Source organism: Lactuca sativa, chromosome 7 (genome assembly GCF_002870075.4).
Source record: "Lactuca sativa cultivar Salinas chromosome 7, Lsat_Salinas_v11, whole genome shotgun sequence".
NCBI classification, from domain to species: domain Eukaryota; kingdom Viridiplantae; phylum Streptophyta; class Magnoliopsida; order Asterales; family Asteraceae; genus Lactuca; species Lactuca sativa.
The window spans coordinates 17,034,816-17,053,007 of record NC_056629.2 but is presented as its reverse complement, the minus strand read 5'-3'; the positions used below and the strand labels follow the sequence as shown (position 1 = coordinate 17,053,007).

General features: G+C 34.8%; 2 protein-coding genes across 3 annotated transcripts; one reads left to right on the top strand and one right to left on the bottom strand.

Annotated features, from left to right (window-relative positions):
- Window positions 1–4,348: 4,348 nt before the first annotated feature.
- LOC111886303 (TPD1 protein homolog 1) lies at window positions 4,349–5,924 on the bottom strand. Of its 2 annotated transcripts, none has more exons than XM_023882845.3 (4): window positions 5,826–5,924; window positions 5,525–5,617; window positions 5,014–5,136; window positions 4,349–4,926 (listed from the first exon to the last, which is right to left on the bottom strand). In XM_023882845.3, the coding sequence occupies exons 2-4, from the start codon at window positions 5,589–5,591 to the stop codon at window positions 4,523–4,525; spliced, it is 594 nt and encodes a 197-aa protein (XP_023738613.1). In that variant the 5' UTR covers window positions 5,592–5,617; window positions 5,826–5,924; the 3' UTR covers window positions 4,349–4,522. The 2 variants fall into 2 exon arrangements, with proteins under 2 accessions (XP_023738613.1, XP_023739147.1); XM_023883379.3 differs by having other exon boundaries at window positions 5,846–5,923.
- Window positions 5,925–8,332: 2,408 nt separating this feature from the next.
- On the top strand, window positions 8,333–8,866 carry LOC111885437 (uncharacterized). The gene has a single exon (XM_023881971.3). The coding sequence runs from the start codon at window positions 8,383–8,385 to the stop codon at window positions 8,671–8,673; it is 291 nt and encodes a 96-aa protein (XP_023737739.1). The 5' UTR covers window positions 8,333–8,382; the 3' UTR covers window positions 8,674–8,866.
- Window positions 8,867–18,192: the final 9,326 nt, after the last annotated feature.

Genomic DNA, 18,192 nt, shown 5'->3' with positions numbered 1-18,192 from the left:
ACAATTAATTTATAATTTAAAAAATCTAGTCTTGCAGTAACTAAACAAACGACTTTAAATTTTATTTCAAAACATATTTCCAATAGGCGTTAGAATCGATATAGAGAATGTAACACCCGGTTTTGAAAGTGCTTCGTTGCTGGGGACTGCGACCCAATCATCAGTTGCCTTAGGGTTTAGGGCTTTAGAAAAGGAAGGATTTAGCTCATTTTGGATGTAGTTGACATGGTTAAGTGATCCAAGTGTGTGATTGTGTCTTTAGAGGCCAAGGGTATAATCGTAATTTGAGATTTCGACCTTTTATGGATTTTGGGTTCTTGTTCGGGAAGTTTTTAGACAAGGGTGAGTTACTAGAAGCGTAGGGTTTCTCGTCACCTTTCTGTGGGTATAAAGTTCGTCGGAAACAGCCTTAGAATGAGGGAGTTATGGTACTTTAAAGGTTTTGGCAAAATTAGCCCCTAATGAAAATACTTGGTAGATTAGCCCCATGCATGCAAGGATGCGTGCACCTGTTCAGCTGGGTACGCCCAACACATGAAGGAGGATGATCGTCGGGTGGTCATTGAGTACGCCGGGCGTACAAAAAGGTACGCGGGGCATAGTCCCTTCAGACCAAAACCCTAATATCTCGACTTGTGACCTATATAAGAAACATTATATCCTTCCTTGGGTCATTTCAGATCAACCTCCACCCCTTTAAGCATCATAGAAACCCTAGAGTGCCTTGAGTGAGCTTTTGGAGCTTGGAAAAGAGTGTTCATGGTGGTTTGTGTAAGAGAAGAAGAAAGTTGATGACTCATTTCCTGGAGGAAGCTTGTAGATCCAGAAAGTTCTCACCTTTTTCAATCCATTAGAGGTAAAAAGCTTTGATCTTGTCTTCTCATTTCATAGATCCTCTTTTAGGGTTGTTCTTAACCATTTTAGCATCTTTTGGGTGGATCTTGTGAGCTCTAGTTGCTTTCAAAAGTTGATATTGTGGATCTGGACGTTTTAACAGTCCTAAAGGCATAAAAATGTAATCTTTATGATTTATTTGGGTTCATGCATTTTTTAAGACCTTTCATTAAGCTCTTTTAAGATCTAGAGTCCCATTAAGCCATGCATGTTAGTAAAGTTGCCAAATTTACTTAAAAAGTCACCTTTAGGAGTCAGACTAGAGAGTTGGAGCAAGGGCTGAAGTGGTTAGGTACTTATTGGAAAAGTTTGGAATTTAGAGGAGTATGCCGGGCATACCCAATTGGTACGCTGCGCGTACTAACCCAAAGGGGTGTACGTTGGGCGTACCAGCTGAGTACGAGGGGCGTATTCGACTAGATTGGGTTTTCTTGGATTATTGACTTTTTGGGCTTTGGACCTTGGACCAGGAGTTAACTAGGGTTGACCATTCAGTATTTCAGGCCTTTTTGGATATTGGGCCTTCTTGGATTAGGTCAATTATGGATTGGGCCTTATTGGGCATCATGGTCCATTTCGGGTTTGAGCTATTATTTAGGTTTGTGGATTGTTGGACCAGCTAAGGAGGTATGTTTGGATTGGGTATAAGTTATTGGGCTTTAGGGTAAGGCCCATGCAAGGGTTTGGGCCCAATTTGGAAAATTGGTCCATTAGTGGGCTTTATGAATTTTGGACTTTTGGACTCGTATGTTTTTGGGCTTGGGCCTTAGTTATGAATTTTGTTGGGCCAGGGGTAAAATTGTCATTTTACCCTAAATATGGATTATGGATCATGAGTTGGGACCTAATTGCTAACTGGGTGATGTTTTGGTATTGATAGCTCGAAGAGTTTCCAGGACAACAACTAAGGATTTCTTGTAGGGAACTTCAGCAGTATGAGGTTAGTTACCTTCCTGTATGAGTGGGTCGAAGGCACCAATGCCGACCCACTAGTAGTTGTTGTAGTAGAGATGATTGTCTTCGTGATAATTGTCTAACTTGCCATTATCTATTATGTTTTATGTGCTTACTTGTTACGATATTATGTGGTAATGGTAAAGGTGAAATAGACCCAATATCCAGTTGAAATAGACCGAAGGGGAGGCCGACACCCAAATATGCTCGACAATATCTGGTTGAAATAGACCGAAGGGGAGGCCAACACCTAGATATGCTCGACAGTATCCGGTTGAAATAGACTGAAGGGGAGGCCGACACCCAGATATGCTTGGCAATGCATTTGTTGTATGGTATGTGGTATGATGGGGAAACTCACTAAGCTTTGTGCTTACGGTTTTCAGTTTTGGTTTCAGGTACCTCTTCTTTGAAGGGAAAGGAGTCGACATGATTGCAACGCATCACACCATAGTTTCCGCACATGAGATCTTTGGGAGTTATACTCTGATGTTGTTTTACTACGACATGTTTTGACTAGTGACATATTGGGTTTTGATATGGTTGATATTATGAATGTTTTTGAACTAATGGTTTTGTAACTCCTTAATTAAAAATGAAATTTTGGGATGTTACAGAGAAAACCATAGTAATAAGTGAATACATACATACGATAAAAACTATGTTTGATTTTTATCCTTCAAAAGTTCATTGCTAAAGGCCACGACCTTCTAATCCTTCACACCTGAACCTGAGATACATGACTTCAAATAAAACATATACCAAACAACATTATTTGGTGAGCAATATGGGTTTAGATCCAAACATTTACAACATTTACTAAAACTTTCCCTTTCACAAACTTTCATAACTTTACAAATATTTAGTAAAGCTATCATTTTCATAAACTTTAATACTTTAAAACAATTCACTAACTATGCAATGCATGTTCTCAAATAATGCAGTCTTATGAGTTTCACCCCATTTCACTATTCATTTTCATTACCTTTTTAGGATATTCTCCCATTTCATTACTTACTTTGGGATGTTCTCTCATTTCGTAGCTTACTTTGGGATGTTCTCCCTTTTCATAGCTTACTTTGGCATGGTCTCCCATTTCATAGCTTCGGTTCGTTAAGGATCAGGTCGTGTTGTGTGACTTTAATACCGACCACCACAAGAGAACAAATCATATTGTTATCGACTCATCAAAGACTCCTACTTCACAAAGAGAGGTACCATCCGATTATAGTTTAGCTAATCTTCTTAGGGGGTATCCTATGCTAGTCAAATTTTACTTTTACATCACTATGCAATTCACTCAATAATGCAGGATCACACTTTTCTTCTCAACATTCAATCACACACAATGCCATGCTTTGTATAAATATAACTCATATATTGGTTTATAAACAAAATAAGTTAAAGATATATGTAAACATAAATGTAAGAACAAGAACATAATAATATACGAGGAAGACCCTTAATCCTTTATGATCTCTGACATAAAACCTTGGGAGATGACTAATGTCCCTTTGCCTTTAGAACTTTTATTTAGAAATAAGCAAAAATGTTACAAGTACAAATTGATCGTGAATAGTATGATTCAGAGGTAGTGAGAGTGACCAAGTGTATGTGTGTTATTAGTAGTAAACGTGTGTGAAATGATCTCGACTCCTATATTTATATATTTGATATCTAACTAACTTCTTTAAAAATCTGAGATTTTTCCTATTGTTCCTTGACCAGGTATTTCGGGGAGACTCAACGTCTTTTCTTGTTGACAGCATGCTTAGTTGACTTAGTCTATACCTTGTGAGATAAGATTTTAGTCACACACAAGAAATACAATCGCAATCCCAAGATGTTGGCTTGTTCAAAATCTTGGATGGTTCAAGATGTTAGTACAAGTTCAAGATGTTAGGCATAATAGAATAAAGTTATGAAAATATCACCCATAACACATGGATATACCATAAAAGCTTGACTAAAGAAAGAGATGACACATTATTCCACTTCTATAATTTAAATCTTGTATTTCTTGTATTTGCTCCTCAAAATCGACCTCAGAACCTCAAAATCGTTGTGGGAACGTTTTGGAACTGATATGGAAAGAAAGATGATAAAAATAACCGACTCAAGGCCTGATAAACACTTCCTCTATTATCAGTTACGCATCGCATAACTTATATTAACAAACCACCTTTTATTAAGTTGCGTCATGTAAAGCATAACACATACACATCATGTTGTTCACCCTTCTAGATCAACATCGTACTTTCATACACACCGTGTAGCACTTTTGCTATGCACCGCATAACTCATAGTAGGATACCCTTACCTGTTATAGCATTAGGCTTCACCGTTTTATGTCAAAAACCTTCTACATGTCGCATACTACAAGGTTACATGTTTATTTCGTGGCGGGTTGATGTTTTGCGTCAGTTTTTGTCGTTTGTATGTATACATGTGTTGGGAGAAACACGGCCCTTTTTAAACTTCTATTGAAATTCAACATAACTTGCATCGAGACACTTTTTGTTCTCAATTTTCATCAAAAACAAAATTACACTTTTATTATCGGTGAAACAAAGAGTAAGCCCCTAACTATCATAACTAACCAAGACAAAGAACAATATACACAATCTACACACCTTTATCTATCATACTTGTACATGTACGTGGTAGGATCCAATTACTGGCATGACAGCGAAGCTACTGACATAGGATAAGGGTAGGTATTTGCATATTGGAAAGAGATAGTTTGACCAGGGCTAATAGGGTTTCCGTTATTAACTAGGCAGTCGTTGTAAGATATTCGTTTAAACATGTTTGGGTTGATCAGCCTGGCTGAGCTAAACCACCCACAACTCAGGTGAATGTCTGAGATTATACAACTTCCTGACATGCATATGTTTTGAATTATTACAGTGTATGTTGGAATGCCACTAGGAAGAGGAGGGGTCTGCCCTTGTGATATGTAGATGTTATCCGCTGAGCAGTACTGTGGCTGTATACGGTCATCATCACCATCACCATCACCACCACTACCACCATCACCATCACCATAACCATCATCACCACCACCAATATCGTAATCTGATGATAACAGAAAAAGGCATACAAGAAAAGTGAAAAGTTTAAAAATTATCATCCTTGTTTAAGAATTAATATACTGTTGTTTACCTGCAGGTAATGCCAACAGCCTCCTATTGGTAGCAGTCATGAATTGGTTCTTGGAAAAGGCATGTTCTCTACTCCTTAAACATTGCCCTTGGAAAAGATGATTTCTTGAAAACATTACAAGGACTGTTGCACATTAATTCCTCATATTTAGAATCTTATATCGTAATGTTCACCAAATTAAATCAAACTAATAAACTGCATGCATGCATTGCTTGGAGATATGTGCCCATATTAGATACTGCATTACCATTTAGCATTCAGAAACAGTGACTGTCTTTCATGATAAGAGTTTTCGCCAACCATTAATTAGTTTCAACATCATAAGAAGAATCATGACAAGAACACATACTATACATATCTTTCTTTCCTAATTAAAGATGCATTTACTATATATATTCTAGGATACTTACAACCCCTGTTCTAAAACGAATGGAGTAGGTTAAAAATCTTTTTATTCTGAACTAGATATAGAACAATTTTTTATGAAACTTTTTGTGAAAAGTATACATACCAAAGAGTACAGCAACAATACCAAAAGCCATGCAAGATTTCCTGTATGAAATATCCATGTCTTGCATATATATGGGATCGGATCAGCATGTACCTACAAACCAATTATGTAGATACATTGTATATGGATGCCAAGAATATATAAGCTATAAAACAAAGACCACTTATCAAATCGTTCTCTTAGGAGATGAAGTACAAGCTACTTGCCTATATATGGCAAAGATCAAATGTTCCGGAGAACTAAACAGTTAAAAACAAATAGAAAACGAGAGATAAACAGCTACGATGTGAAAGCGTAGTACCTCTTTAAAGCATCTTGTACCTGTAATAACTCGATGGAGTGGCCAAGTTGTGAGTGAGAGATTATCAAACTGTGGCATTTGTACTTGACTGAGTGCTATGTGACTCATATATATATATATATATATATATATATATATATATATATATATATATATATATATATATATATATATATATATATATATATATATATATATATATATATATATATATATATATATATATAACCTATAGCTAGCTTTCCATGAACCAATAGACCTTGATCACTTTACAAGCATTTACAAACCACAGCTGCCATTCGTTGGCAATTATGATATTTATATATATATTTTCTTTTGTAATAAATAGATAACACCTCAACTGTCAACCCACATTTTATTAATTTACCATCATTCTGGAGGGGCCGGTTAGTCTGATATTTTTTAAAAATTAATTTGCATAGTTATTGATAATATAATTAGTTGATATTCAGAAGATAAAAACCTTGGGGACCATGGCCACCAATGGCCCCTGTATCACTAGTGATATGTTTTATAAGTTAACAATTTTCAATACATTGGAAAGATGAAGCTATCTCTCTACTCTATACAAATTCCAACCTCACCAATTTTGAGTATTAATCATAATGAAGACAGCATAGTAAATATGAAGAGATGGCATGCATTTATTCAAACAGGTAACAGAATCTTAAGCTCTTCCCTATGAGTTTGTTTTTAGTCTAATTTGTTAAAATTATACATACTTGTTTAATTATTATATCAATCTTTAATAAATGAAAGTTCTTTTTTGCCACATGTCTTTTTCTCATATATTTTGCCACATGGTTTTTTTTTGGATTTTTTTTTTCATTTGTCATTTTTTTAGATTTTTCTTTCTTACATTAAATTTTCAGAATTTACGGTTATATATAAAGAATGTCTCATTCTACTATGATTTTGTTAATTTGAGAATAAATTTATATAAATGTTACAAACTCATTGATTTACTTTCTTTTTTTTAATTACTCTATAAAATGTTTAATGTTTACATATTGATTTAAACTAGAAAAGGTTCCCCGGCGTTGTCGGGGTCGGAAGATATTGCTTTGTAAAGTAAAGTAGCATGTTGAATTGTATTGAGATAATATAGTAAAGGAAGATAAACAATGTCATTTAATTACATAAGTAAAGAAATCTAAATCATTATTTCTTGCAATAAATGAGGAAAATAAAGAAATGGTCTCACAAATTGAACTTTATTGCCATGTATGGCAACGACCGGAAAACCAATCTGGAAAATATAGACCGTTGTTTTTTGTCCGTTAATGTGAGGGTAATTTGGTCTTTTAAGATAGTAGAGACTGAATTTGTGACGACGGGTAAACCATATGGACCATTTATGTAATTTTGGCGGTGGTGGTGGTGGTGGTGATGACAGCTGGTGAGTGACTTTATGGTATTGGGTGAACATTTTCTAATAAATAAAACATTAATTTAAAACCAAAAAGAGAAATATAAATTAATAAAAAAATCGGATTAGGAGTAAAAGAGTGATTTCGGTTTCTATCGTTGTCCTCAATGTGTTAAATCTGGTAAACCACAAGGACCAATCGTGTAATTTTGTGTAATAATAATAATAATAATAATAATAATAATAATAATAATAATAATAATAATGATGGACCATTTCTGCCAAAAGACTAAATACTAATAATATGTAATAAAATACGAGGGTTATAAAAAATTTAAACGAAAGTGAAAGGGTTGTTTGTGAACAAAAGCATAAAGGTGAAGGGTCAATGTTGTAAGTAGTTTTTTTAAAACCAACATAAGTTGGAGGACCAAAAGTGACAAAAATAATTGACAAAAAAAGAGGAGCAAACGTACATAACCTTAGGGACCAATCTTGCCAAACACTTAGGAAGTTTACTATTCCTAACTTTCATATCTTTATATATATATATATATATATATATATATATATATATATATATATATATATATATATATATATATATATATATATATATATTAATTTTTTATTTTTAATAATATACGGGTTTCACACCTAATATTCTATAGAAAAAACTTTATATAGAAAAATAAAGTTATAAAATATAAATAAAATTTTTAAAGAATATAACGATACGATAACATATTGTGCAAATTAAAATTGCCATCCTTTTGCAAAAAAACAAAGATACACTGATTTTCAGAAACAAATCTCTTAATACATGACCCACACGCAATTCCTTAGATACTTATTTAATTCATTCCTCCTATTACAAGCTACTTATTTGGCCTATGCAAATCTTCCATATGCGCCTTATGTTGTAATAACTTGTAAAACAAGAGATAATAATTCCAGAAATTCCGATTACGAAACTTAAATCAATCATGCAAGCCATCGGAACTAAAACCAACTTCACACACACATAGACATATACATATACATATATATATATACATATATATATATATATATATATATATATATATATATATATATATATATATATATGATTGCTCTTTGATATACGTTGATAGATAGCTAGGGGTGAGGGAGATAGAAAGCGAGATGAGTTTGAGTTCACTATTACATTATGCTTGGAGTGTGATTCTATTGGGAGAACATAATTATGGAGGATTGAATGCTTCAAACAATGATTCCAAAGAAAAACAAAAAACATCATCAGGCTTTCAAATGCCACTGCATTACCCTCGTTACCAGAAGGTTGATTATGAGAAGATGGAGGAGTGGAGACTGGATTTGCTTCTTCAGCAATATGGTTTGCTATTTGATGGTTTGAGCTTGGAGGAGAAGAGGTGCTATGCGATGGGTACATTCTTGTGGCCTTGTCAACTTTAGATCCATTCTTCTAAAAAGGTTACTTTAAATGGGATTTCAAGACTTTGATGTTCTTGATTCGCTCTAAAAAATAGGCGTTGAATGCCTATATGTGGTATGTTTGATGTAAGATAAATAAATAAGTTAGTATTTGATGATATGGAACCCTCTATGTACCTCGACATATGGATAATATTAGGATTGGTTGTTTAAATACAGATATCAAACCCAAAGATACAAAGAGTATGAATGAAAAACCTTCACCACTTTTGGGCATATCAACTAAGATATCGATGAACCAGTATGTGCAACTACTGGTACTCCATGGATACTCATGATTATAAGAATTAATACATCTAGTTCGTTTGCATATATAATCATCAATTCATTTCATTTTTTTGGAACCACAAATCTATCTTATTTCTATTAAACTACTCCTAATACCATCTAGATGAGACTTGAACCATCAACCTCAAAGAGAAAAGACAACACTTGATACCGTTAGGTTAGAAGCCCTTTTGTGTTAATTCCTTTCATGTAATTATGTAAAAAGTTAACTAATTAAGAACAAAAAAACCATTATTTTCTGCATTGAAATTACAATGAAAACTAATATAATTAAGATGTTCTAATTGCAGTATAAAGTTTAAAATATCGTGTTACCGTAAAAAAGAACAATTTTTTTTTTGTCTTATGTAAAAAGTTAACATATTTACATAAAAATAAAAGTCTAATATTACAAAAATGGTCCCCGACTTTTGCTAACTTTTATAATTTTATTCCTAAAATGTTTTAACTTGCAAATTTGGTCTTTGTTTTAGATTATCATAACCATGCCAGTGAAACACACCTTGTATGGGTAGTTAGAAACAATCATTTAGAAACAAGTTGAAAACCATTTAAATTAAAAATTCTGCAAATAACATCATAAAACATTAAAATCTTTTAGCAAGAGAGATAAATTGTCAAAAGAGATACAATGACATCATAATGAATATAAGCAACAAAGTAAAATGTATACTATTTAAAACATATAATACATTAGTCTTCTAAAAACACAAGTTCCTTAATTTCCAAATCTACTAAGTTAGCTATTAATACTAAGCTCATGCTTCTTATGGATCCAAAGGGTTATTATCAACTCCTTTATCAACCTAAAAAATTATTAAAAAAATATCATATTAATATGTTTGTAGAGACAATTCTCATGCAAGCCTATTACCCACATATGTATGTATTAATATACATTGAGCACAAGAATATTAGGTTCTGAATGCTATTATTCAACCAACTAAGTAATTAACTTTCAAGTCAATTGCTTTTAAGGAACACTTGGAAATAGATCGTTTAAGATTCAAGAGTACTTTAAGCTAGGGATGAGATTTAGAACCGAGAAACCGGCTCGGAACCGGAATTGGACCGGAACCGGAACCGGAACCGTTAGAACCGGAATATATAAAACCGGTTCCGGTTCTGGGTTTAAAAATTGGCTTTATCCGGGTTCCGGGTAATCTGGGTTTGGGTCCATCGGGTCCGGGGAAACCAGGTCTAAAAACTGGAACCGGTGTTTGGAACCGAAACCACTTTTAGGGCCGGAACCGGTTTTTGTGAAAAGTTTAAAAGATACATATCTCATTCGTTTCAACTCCGATTGACATGCGGTTTTTTCCAACATGTAGTTTAGAGTTTGTACATGATTTTAGACTATAAATTTTCCATTTTTAGTTTTATATTCATTGACTTACATTGCCCCAAAGTCGAGATATCAAAACTGGAAGTTTTTAGTTTTTTAGTTTTCGGTGAAAGTTTTAAAACATGCATATCTAATTCGTTTGAAGTCGGATTGACATGTGGTTTTTTGTAACTTGTAGTTTATAGTTTGTACATGAGTTTAGACTATAATTTTGTCATTTTTGCTTTAATATTTAATGATTTACAGATATCCGAACTCGAGATATCAAAACTGAAAATTTCCAACTTTTTAGCTATTTGTTTTTGTACTTTGTATTCTGTGAAAATGTTAACACATGCATATCTCATTCGTTTAAAGTCGGATTGACATACGGTTTTTCCCAAAGTGTACTTTAGAGTTTGGACATGATTTTAGACTATAATTTTGTTAATTTTGGTTTCATATTCGATGAGTTACAGTCCCCCAAAGTCGGGATATCAATATGAAAGTTTTCAAAGTTCAACCCACTAAGTAGTAACTAATTATCAAAATATTCCGGTTTTTCCGGGTTTTCCGGTTCTAAACCCACTTTATCCGGTTCCAACCTACCCACTTTGATGTTTCCGGGTTTTCCGGTTCTAGACCCACTTTACCTGGTACGGTACCCAGAACCGGTTCTTACATACCGGTCCGGTTTCCGATTCTTCAAAATCTCATTAATCGGTTCCGGGTTTTCCGGGTCCGGGTCCATCCGGTCCGGGTTTGGACCCACTTTCATCCTTACTTTAAGCATAAATAAAGAAAATTACTACTTCTGTGGAAAACATGAAATCTTATCTGATCTTCAATAGGTAGCTTCTTAGTTTTTTTATTCTAAAAAAAGCCTTCATTGAGGACTTGAACATGTAATGACACTCTTTATTCCCATTATTACAAACTGAAAATCAACCATATTGATTTTTCTCCACTGCATCAAGAAAGTTTTTGCAAACTTGTTCCGATAAGAGGCCAAATTAATATGTAAAAAAAACATATATTCAGTGCAATATTTGGTGCAGATCGTAACAAGATTTTGCGTAAGTGATTGTATGACACTGTTTAGTAGCATCTTTTGAAATGACAACATTTGGTGCTGATCGAAACAACATTTTGCATAAGTTGTGTTGTTAAGATAAGTCCATTTGTCTTTCGGTTAACAATTGAAATTAACTCTGCTACTTTTCAGGTATCCAGTTTACAGAGTATGCCCATTCTAGCTCATCATTGCCGCAAAACAATGAAATTGTCATAAATTTTAAACTTCTTAATGTACAAACACATGTAGTAAGAAGTTAATGGGGTATGATCTGGCACACACCTCGTATCATGAAGCTTTGTACAACCTTCAGCTACTTCTTTATGACATGGATGCTGTTCAAATGTAGATGCTTTTCTCCTTTTTGACTTTAAAACAACCATATTCTTTTTAGCCACATCTAGATGCTACAAATAAATGGAAGATACATGTGTAAGATAAACATCATTGGTACTAGTAATTGGGCCAACAACACTCCCACATTCGTCAAAGCTTACTTAAAAACCATAGTAGTAAGTATATGCATATAATTTACATAAATATCGATAGAAATACATTTGCATTGTTTATCGTTATTAAAATAAAAGGTACCACAAGGTCATCTAAATAATTTTTGTAATAGCATGTGCTATATGGTGCTTATCTGAAACCTAATTACTGAATAGAGTAAGCAAATAGATTAGGATGAAGAATAACAATGCAAAAATCGTAAAAGGAATGATACGGAATCAAGTGTATTACATAATCATAATACATATACATTTGATATTAGATTCCGGACTAAAACAGTAAAAGTGATGAAACTATGAGACTAACCATTTTGTAACCATTAAGATTTCGATTACCACCATTGTTTTCCTATTGATCCAAATCATCTTCAAAAACTGACATATCACCTTCTTCAAGCATGTAGTCTATCTGGTAATATTAGAAACGACACAAACCCACATCAACTTCAACAAAAAGACACCATTAACATGTTTAAAAATTGAATATAGTTCGTCATCATCAAAAATCAAAGGCATCGGTGAGGGTATCAAGATACAGAAAGTGAGTAGGTCAAAGGAGACGAAGCAGGGAGGTTGTTCAATGGCGAATTCAAAGTCCATGTGTCAGGATTTAGACCAATTTACTCCCTAAACGAATTCTAAAATTATGAGAGACTAAAATTCCCATAACCTTACTAACAACTTATGAACTAAACCATACCACCAACGACTGACCGTTTGTGCATTTCCATTCTTGGGTTTTGAAAGTGTCACCTTCAACATCGATCCCCCAATATCTTACTTGCAGTCTCACCTAAGAATATGTTAGGAAAATTGTTATGAGGTGTGATCAGGTAAAAGCATTGTCATATATATATATATATATATATATATATATATATATATATATATATATATATATATATATATATATATATATATATCAATAAAATATGTCAACTTTGTTATTCATCTTCTTATTTTGAATCATTAGAACTTTATCCTTATCTCCAACTTTATTATAACAATTTATTTACATTTAAAGTAGGATGTTATAATAAATAAATTAATGTAACTATGTTGCTATTTCTTGATATTTAAGAGTGGGAAATAGCATCGTATTCCATGTTGTAAAAGACTTATTATTATCACCCCGACTCTCTTTTTGTTGTCATCAGACCCAAACCTATCGTCAAAGCTGATTGGTATTGTACAACTGGTTTCTTCCCAAGAGGAAACCAAAACTCAATATCAACCACAAACTGACACATTGCAATGCACCTACCTAGTGGAACATAGGTTGGTGATTTGTATATTTTCTCATTTGTAAAAAGAAAAGATCCGTAAATGATGATCTTATCGAATTCCATGGTTTTGACTTCCTTATTTTGTGTTGCATAGAACTTCTCTAGGGAAAGATTTGCTTAATTTCTTCCAGAATCCCATATACCCACCTTTAAACCATCTTATTTTACCAGCCTTTGAAGTTCTTATGAATTCATGAATCTAAGCATAAGGCATATCTTCAACAAATCCATATCCAAAAGTAGTCCATCCATAAGCATAAGGCATATCTTATTTTACCAGCCTTTACACTTAGACACAAGTTCTTTTGCCAAGTGGAAAACAGTGCAGGCACTATTTGCTGCAAGAACTTAAGCTCCAAGATCGTAGATTTTTCCTGTAAAAATCAAGAGGTTTAACTCATTATCATTTAGATGAGCTGCTCAATTGAACAATGTAGAAAGAGAAAAGAGGAGGTGCATCTTGCCTTCATATTCAGAGGCATACATGGATGTAGATTCTAGAATTGGTTTGTTAGTGACTGTTGTAGGTCCATCTTCTATAATGTTTTAGTCTTCCATTTCTAGTACCTATTGATGTAAAAGTGTAAGATGATTCCTGATATGGATTTTGGCCTTTGGTTCAATGCATGGATTCCTGATGTAGATGCTTCCTTTTTTGTGTGAAAAAATTAAAACAAATGAGAGATAAGAGATAATTAACATTAAAGAAAATAATGAAAACGCAAGTGTCTATAATTTTGGTTGGTTACCTGGCCATGTTTGTCAATAGCATTTGTTCTATCAACCACTACCAAGGAATGTGCAAATTCAAACACATGAAATTATGAGGGTTTTTAGCATTTTCCATAACTTTGATGGTTCTTGCAATCAATAACTAAGTACAACTAATGAAAATATGAAGCATTCAATATCACAACAACGATTTTTCTATAAATAGGTACTTGAGGTGAAAAATAGCACCACCAACTACAATTTAGTTGCTCCTCAATATGACCTCCCTACAAACACCAAGCGTTTGAATAAACTAATTTAACAATTTATCAACATTCTTAAATTGATGTAAGCAAGAGAGATACTATACCCACGAGATTATGATGATGGTGCCATTTTAGAGTTGGTCATGCAGGGCCATCTAGTAGTGGTCCCAAAGGAAAGTCCAGTTCTGATCACCTACCCTCTTCTGATCCCAAAGAGGCTATTTGATTTAACTGCAACGACAAGAGGCATAGGAAAGACGATGCCTGCCGTATCTACAATATATCAATAATGGAAAGGTGAAGCCAACTTCTACAGGTATATACACTATTTCATCTAATAACTCATCATCTTCTAGTTCTTGGGTCCTTGATATAAGATGTGGATTTCACATTTGTTCTAATTTGCAAGGGCTAAGAAGAAGTGAGGAGGTGGAGCATGGTAGAATGTGCCTGATCATGGGAAATAGACGATCTTCACCTGTCATGAAGATCTGAGTTTATAGTCTAGTGCTTAGTAGTGGTGTTTGTTTAGATTTAATAAATTATTGTTGCCCGTCAGAAATGAAATGATGCATTATTTCTTTTCATGCATTGTTCAAACAAGGGTTTAGATAGTCTAGAATGTGCCTGATCTTGGGAAATAGACGATCTTCACTTGTCATGAAGATTTGAGTTTATAGTCTAGTGCTTAGTAGTGGTGCTTGTTTAGATTTAATAAATTATTGCTGCCCATCCGAAATGAAACGACACATTATTTCTTTTCATGCATTGTTCAAACAAGGGTTTAGATATTCATTTAATGATTTGAATGGTTCTATTTCTGCTTAAAAATGGTGTTTTTATTTTTATTTTGAAGCTTTACCTTGTGATGACGTGTATGAAACTGTGACGAATGTAGACAATTTAGGCAATAATGTATTTCAAATTGATTCGTATAATGGTATAGACAAGGCTTGCTTGTGGTATTGTCGTCTTGGACACATTGACAAGAAACACATTGCCCAACTCCAAAAGGATGGAGTATTGGAATCATTTGACCTAAGGTTGGATGATGCATACGAATCTTGTCTATTGGGCAAGATGTAGAAAATCACATTTCACTGGATCTTATGAAAGAGGTAATGGTTTATAGTAGATATGGTTATATTTACTTAATCAAACATAAATCGGAAATCTTTGAAAAGTTCAAAGAGTTTAAACATGAAGTCTAGAGTCAATTGGGCAGGGAGATAAAGATGCTCCGATCATATAGAGGCATAGAGTATCCTAGTATCAAGTTCCACGACCACCTCAAGGAATGTGGAATAGTTTGAAATTTGTCCCCTCCTAGGACACCACAAATTAATGGTATGGCTAAGAGGCGCAATCAAACCTCGTTGGGCATAGTTTGTTACATGATGAGTCGAGCTATTTCATTCTGGGGGTATGCCTTAGAGATTTCCGCCCATATTTTTTTATCTTGTCCCAACTAAAAAGGTTGCCAAAACACCTCACGAGATGTGGACAGGGAAAGTTCCCTCGTTAGCACATATCAATGTTTGGGGTTGTGAAGTTTTCATTAGACGAGAGACTCACGAAAAGCTTGAACCTCGAACTAAGAGATGTATTTTCATCGGCTACCACGTAAATCCTTTGGATATTTGTTCTACAAAACTAGTGAGAACGTGGTCTTTGTAGCACGAGGAGGAATATTTTGAGAGAGAGAGAGAGAGAGTGAGCTCATATGTAAAGAGGACAGTGGGAGTAGCATTGACCTTGAAGAGATTCAAGAGTCAAACGATGAAGGAACCTCTGAAGATGCTAGGTTCAACCAGTGGAAGAGGTTCCAGTTAAACCAGTTGACAATTCATTACCTCTTCGTCGCTGTAGTAGAGTTAGCATGCCACTTGAGTTCTTTGGTTTCCATATAACTACAGATGGTGATACATTTATAAGTGATAGTAAACTAGCAAATTCAACCAATTTGTAACACCCATAAAAATTCAAGCCAATTTAAACTTTTAAAACATTTCAAATCCATTAAGAATTACAAACTTGTTTTCAAAATGTATCATATCTGAGTATCTAGAAACAAATTCATAAAAAGTGAGGAGCTGTACGATCACACCTTTGCCTTGCCCCGATCCCCTGAAGTACCTGGAACAATAAATTGAAACTGTAAGCCCGAAAGCTTAGTGAGCTCCCCCAAAATACTGATACACATACAGTTCACATAACCATGTCAGCAACATCATAACATAACAAACTGAACATAATGCAACAGGTCCACAACTTTACAGACTGGATTACCCCCTGGGCCCATAGTGTGAGTCTAGATTGCCTTGCGGGCCCACAGGTCACATCTGGCTTGCCATCGAGCCCACAGTACGAGTCTCCCTTAGCCTGTAACTGGAATGCTCCCAGGTTTGTTGGTTACCGCACGAAGCAGTCCCACCTCAACCCATCCCACATGACATATCAACATATAACATAACCACTGAGCATGCAGATAATCATATAACACTAGTAGTCCTACAGATCTACCTAATTGGCATAACCACTGAGCATGCAGATAATCATATATCAACACAGGTAGTCCTACAGATCTACCGAACTGGCATAACCATTGAGCATGCAACATTAACTTCATACTCAACATACTAACACTGCTAGGATAACATATTCAATGGGCCGACCTTGGTGCCTTAGACCCCATAGTATAGTGAGGATAACTCACCTTGCAAATGTCGGCTCGGTAACTAAACTCCAACTCTCAGATCACGGCCACAAACTCCACCACCTATTATCCTAATAGAACCATACTCGTAAGTTCTCAACCTTTCAAGGTACCCCATAAGTCAACTAGTCAACCCATGGTCAAAGTCAAAGTCAACAGTCCATGTTGACCCTTACTCGTCGAGTAACCTTGGCTACTCACCGAGTTCCACGAGATACTCGTCCACTCGCTGAGTCCCCGGAGTGACTCGTCGAGTTCCTAAGGTTCTCGATCGAAACCCTAAGGCCACTCGTCAAGTTTTCCTTCTTGCAACTCGACAGGTTCACATGCATTCATCAATTTGGGGAAACATTAACCGACTTGCCGAGTTGTTCTATCAACTTGTCGAGTCTACGACAATCTTCATCGGACTCGCCGAGTTGTTCATCCAACTCATCGAGTTCAATGCCTATCTTCATATGACTCGCCGAGTCGACTACGCGACTCGTCGAGGCCCTCCAGCCCTTTAACCATGCAAACACTTTTTAAGCCATGCCAAGGCCCCAAATTGCAGATCTAACTTCCTTAGGCATGCTTATCACGTAAAGTTGCAAACTCTACATGCATGCAAGGCTGTAAGACCCTAAAATGGCACAATTAAGCTTGCAATGAAGTCACATCCTTGAGAGAAGGCTCATACTAGACAAGGCTGATGGCTTTATGAATCTAGAAGCCCAGGGGAGTCCAGATTTGAAGTTACAATTTCAGATCTTGGCTTAAGCACAAGAATCCTTTACTAAACTCAAGCACAAAAGGGTTTAGGAGAAAATGAGCCAAGGGAAAAACGATCTAATACCTTCAAGAGATCCCTTTCTGATGCAGAACTCGAAACCCATAAATTCTTGCTTCAACTAGCTTGCTTCCCAAGTGTTTCCTTCTCCAAAACCTGATGGTTTTTGAGCATTCTAATACTTCCTAAGTGTACATGCAACCCTAATAAACCTTGGAACTATGTTTGTCTAAGATTCATGCAAAATTGATTTCCAAGGTTCATGATCCTATCTAGCATACATGGGGAACATTTTAACTTAAATGAAAGATAAAATTGTTGGATTAGTGTCTAAGGCTGTAACTGTACTTGGTAAGTACTTGACCCGGTTGTGCATAGTCCTTTTGGGTTTCCTTCACCATAGCAACTTGACAGGATGATTTATATAGAGAGAAGAGATATTATTATTAATGTATTATAAGAATAATATGTTAAAGGAATAATAATATTATTTGATTAATATAAGTCATAAATTAATTAAGAATTAATTTGGTGAC

What these genes read in the sequence shown, in the direction of transcription:
- LOC111886303 (XM_023882845.3), bottom strand. Translation starts at nt 5,591, where the DNA reads ATGCAAGACATGGATATTTCATACAGGAAATCTTGCATGGCTTTTGGT. An exon ending in TATTGTTGCTGTACTCTTTG is followed by an intron (nt 5,137 to 5,524) that starts GTATGTATACTT and finishes AATGTGCAACAG; the next exon opens with TCCTTGTAATGTTTTCAAGA. An exon ending in GCTGTTGGCATTACCTGCAG is followed by an intron (nt 4,927 to 5,013) that starts GTAAACAACAGT and finishes TGTTATCATCAG; the next exon opens with ATTACGATATTGGTGGTGGT.
- LOC111885437 (XM_023881971.3), top strand. Translation starts at nt 8,383, where the DNA reads ATGAGTTTGAGTTCACTATTACATTATGCTTGGAGTGTGATTCTATTG.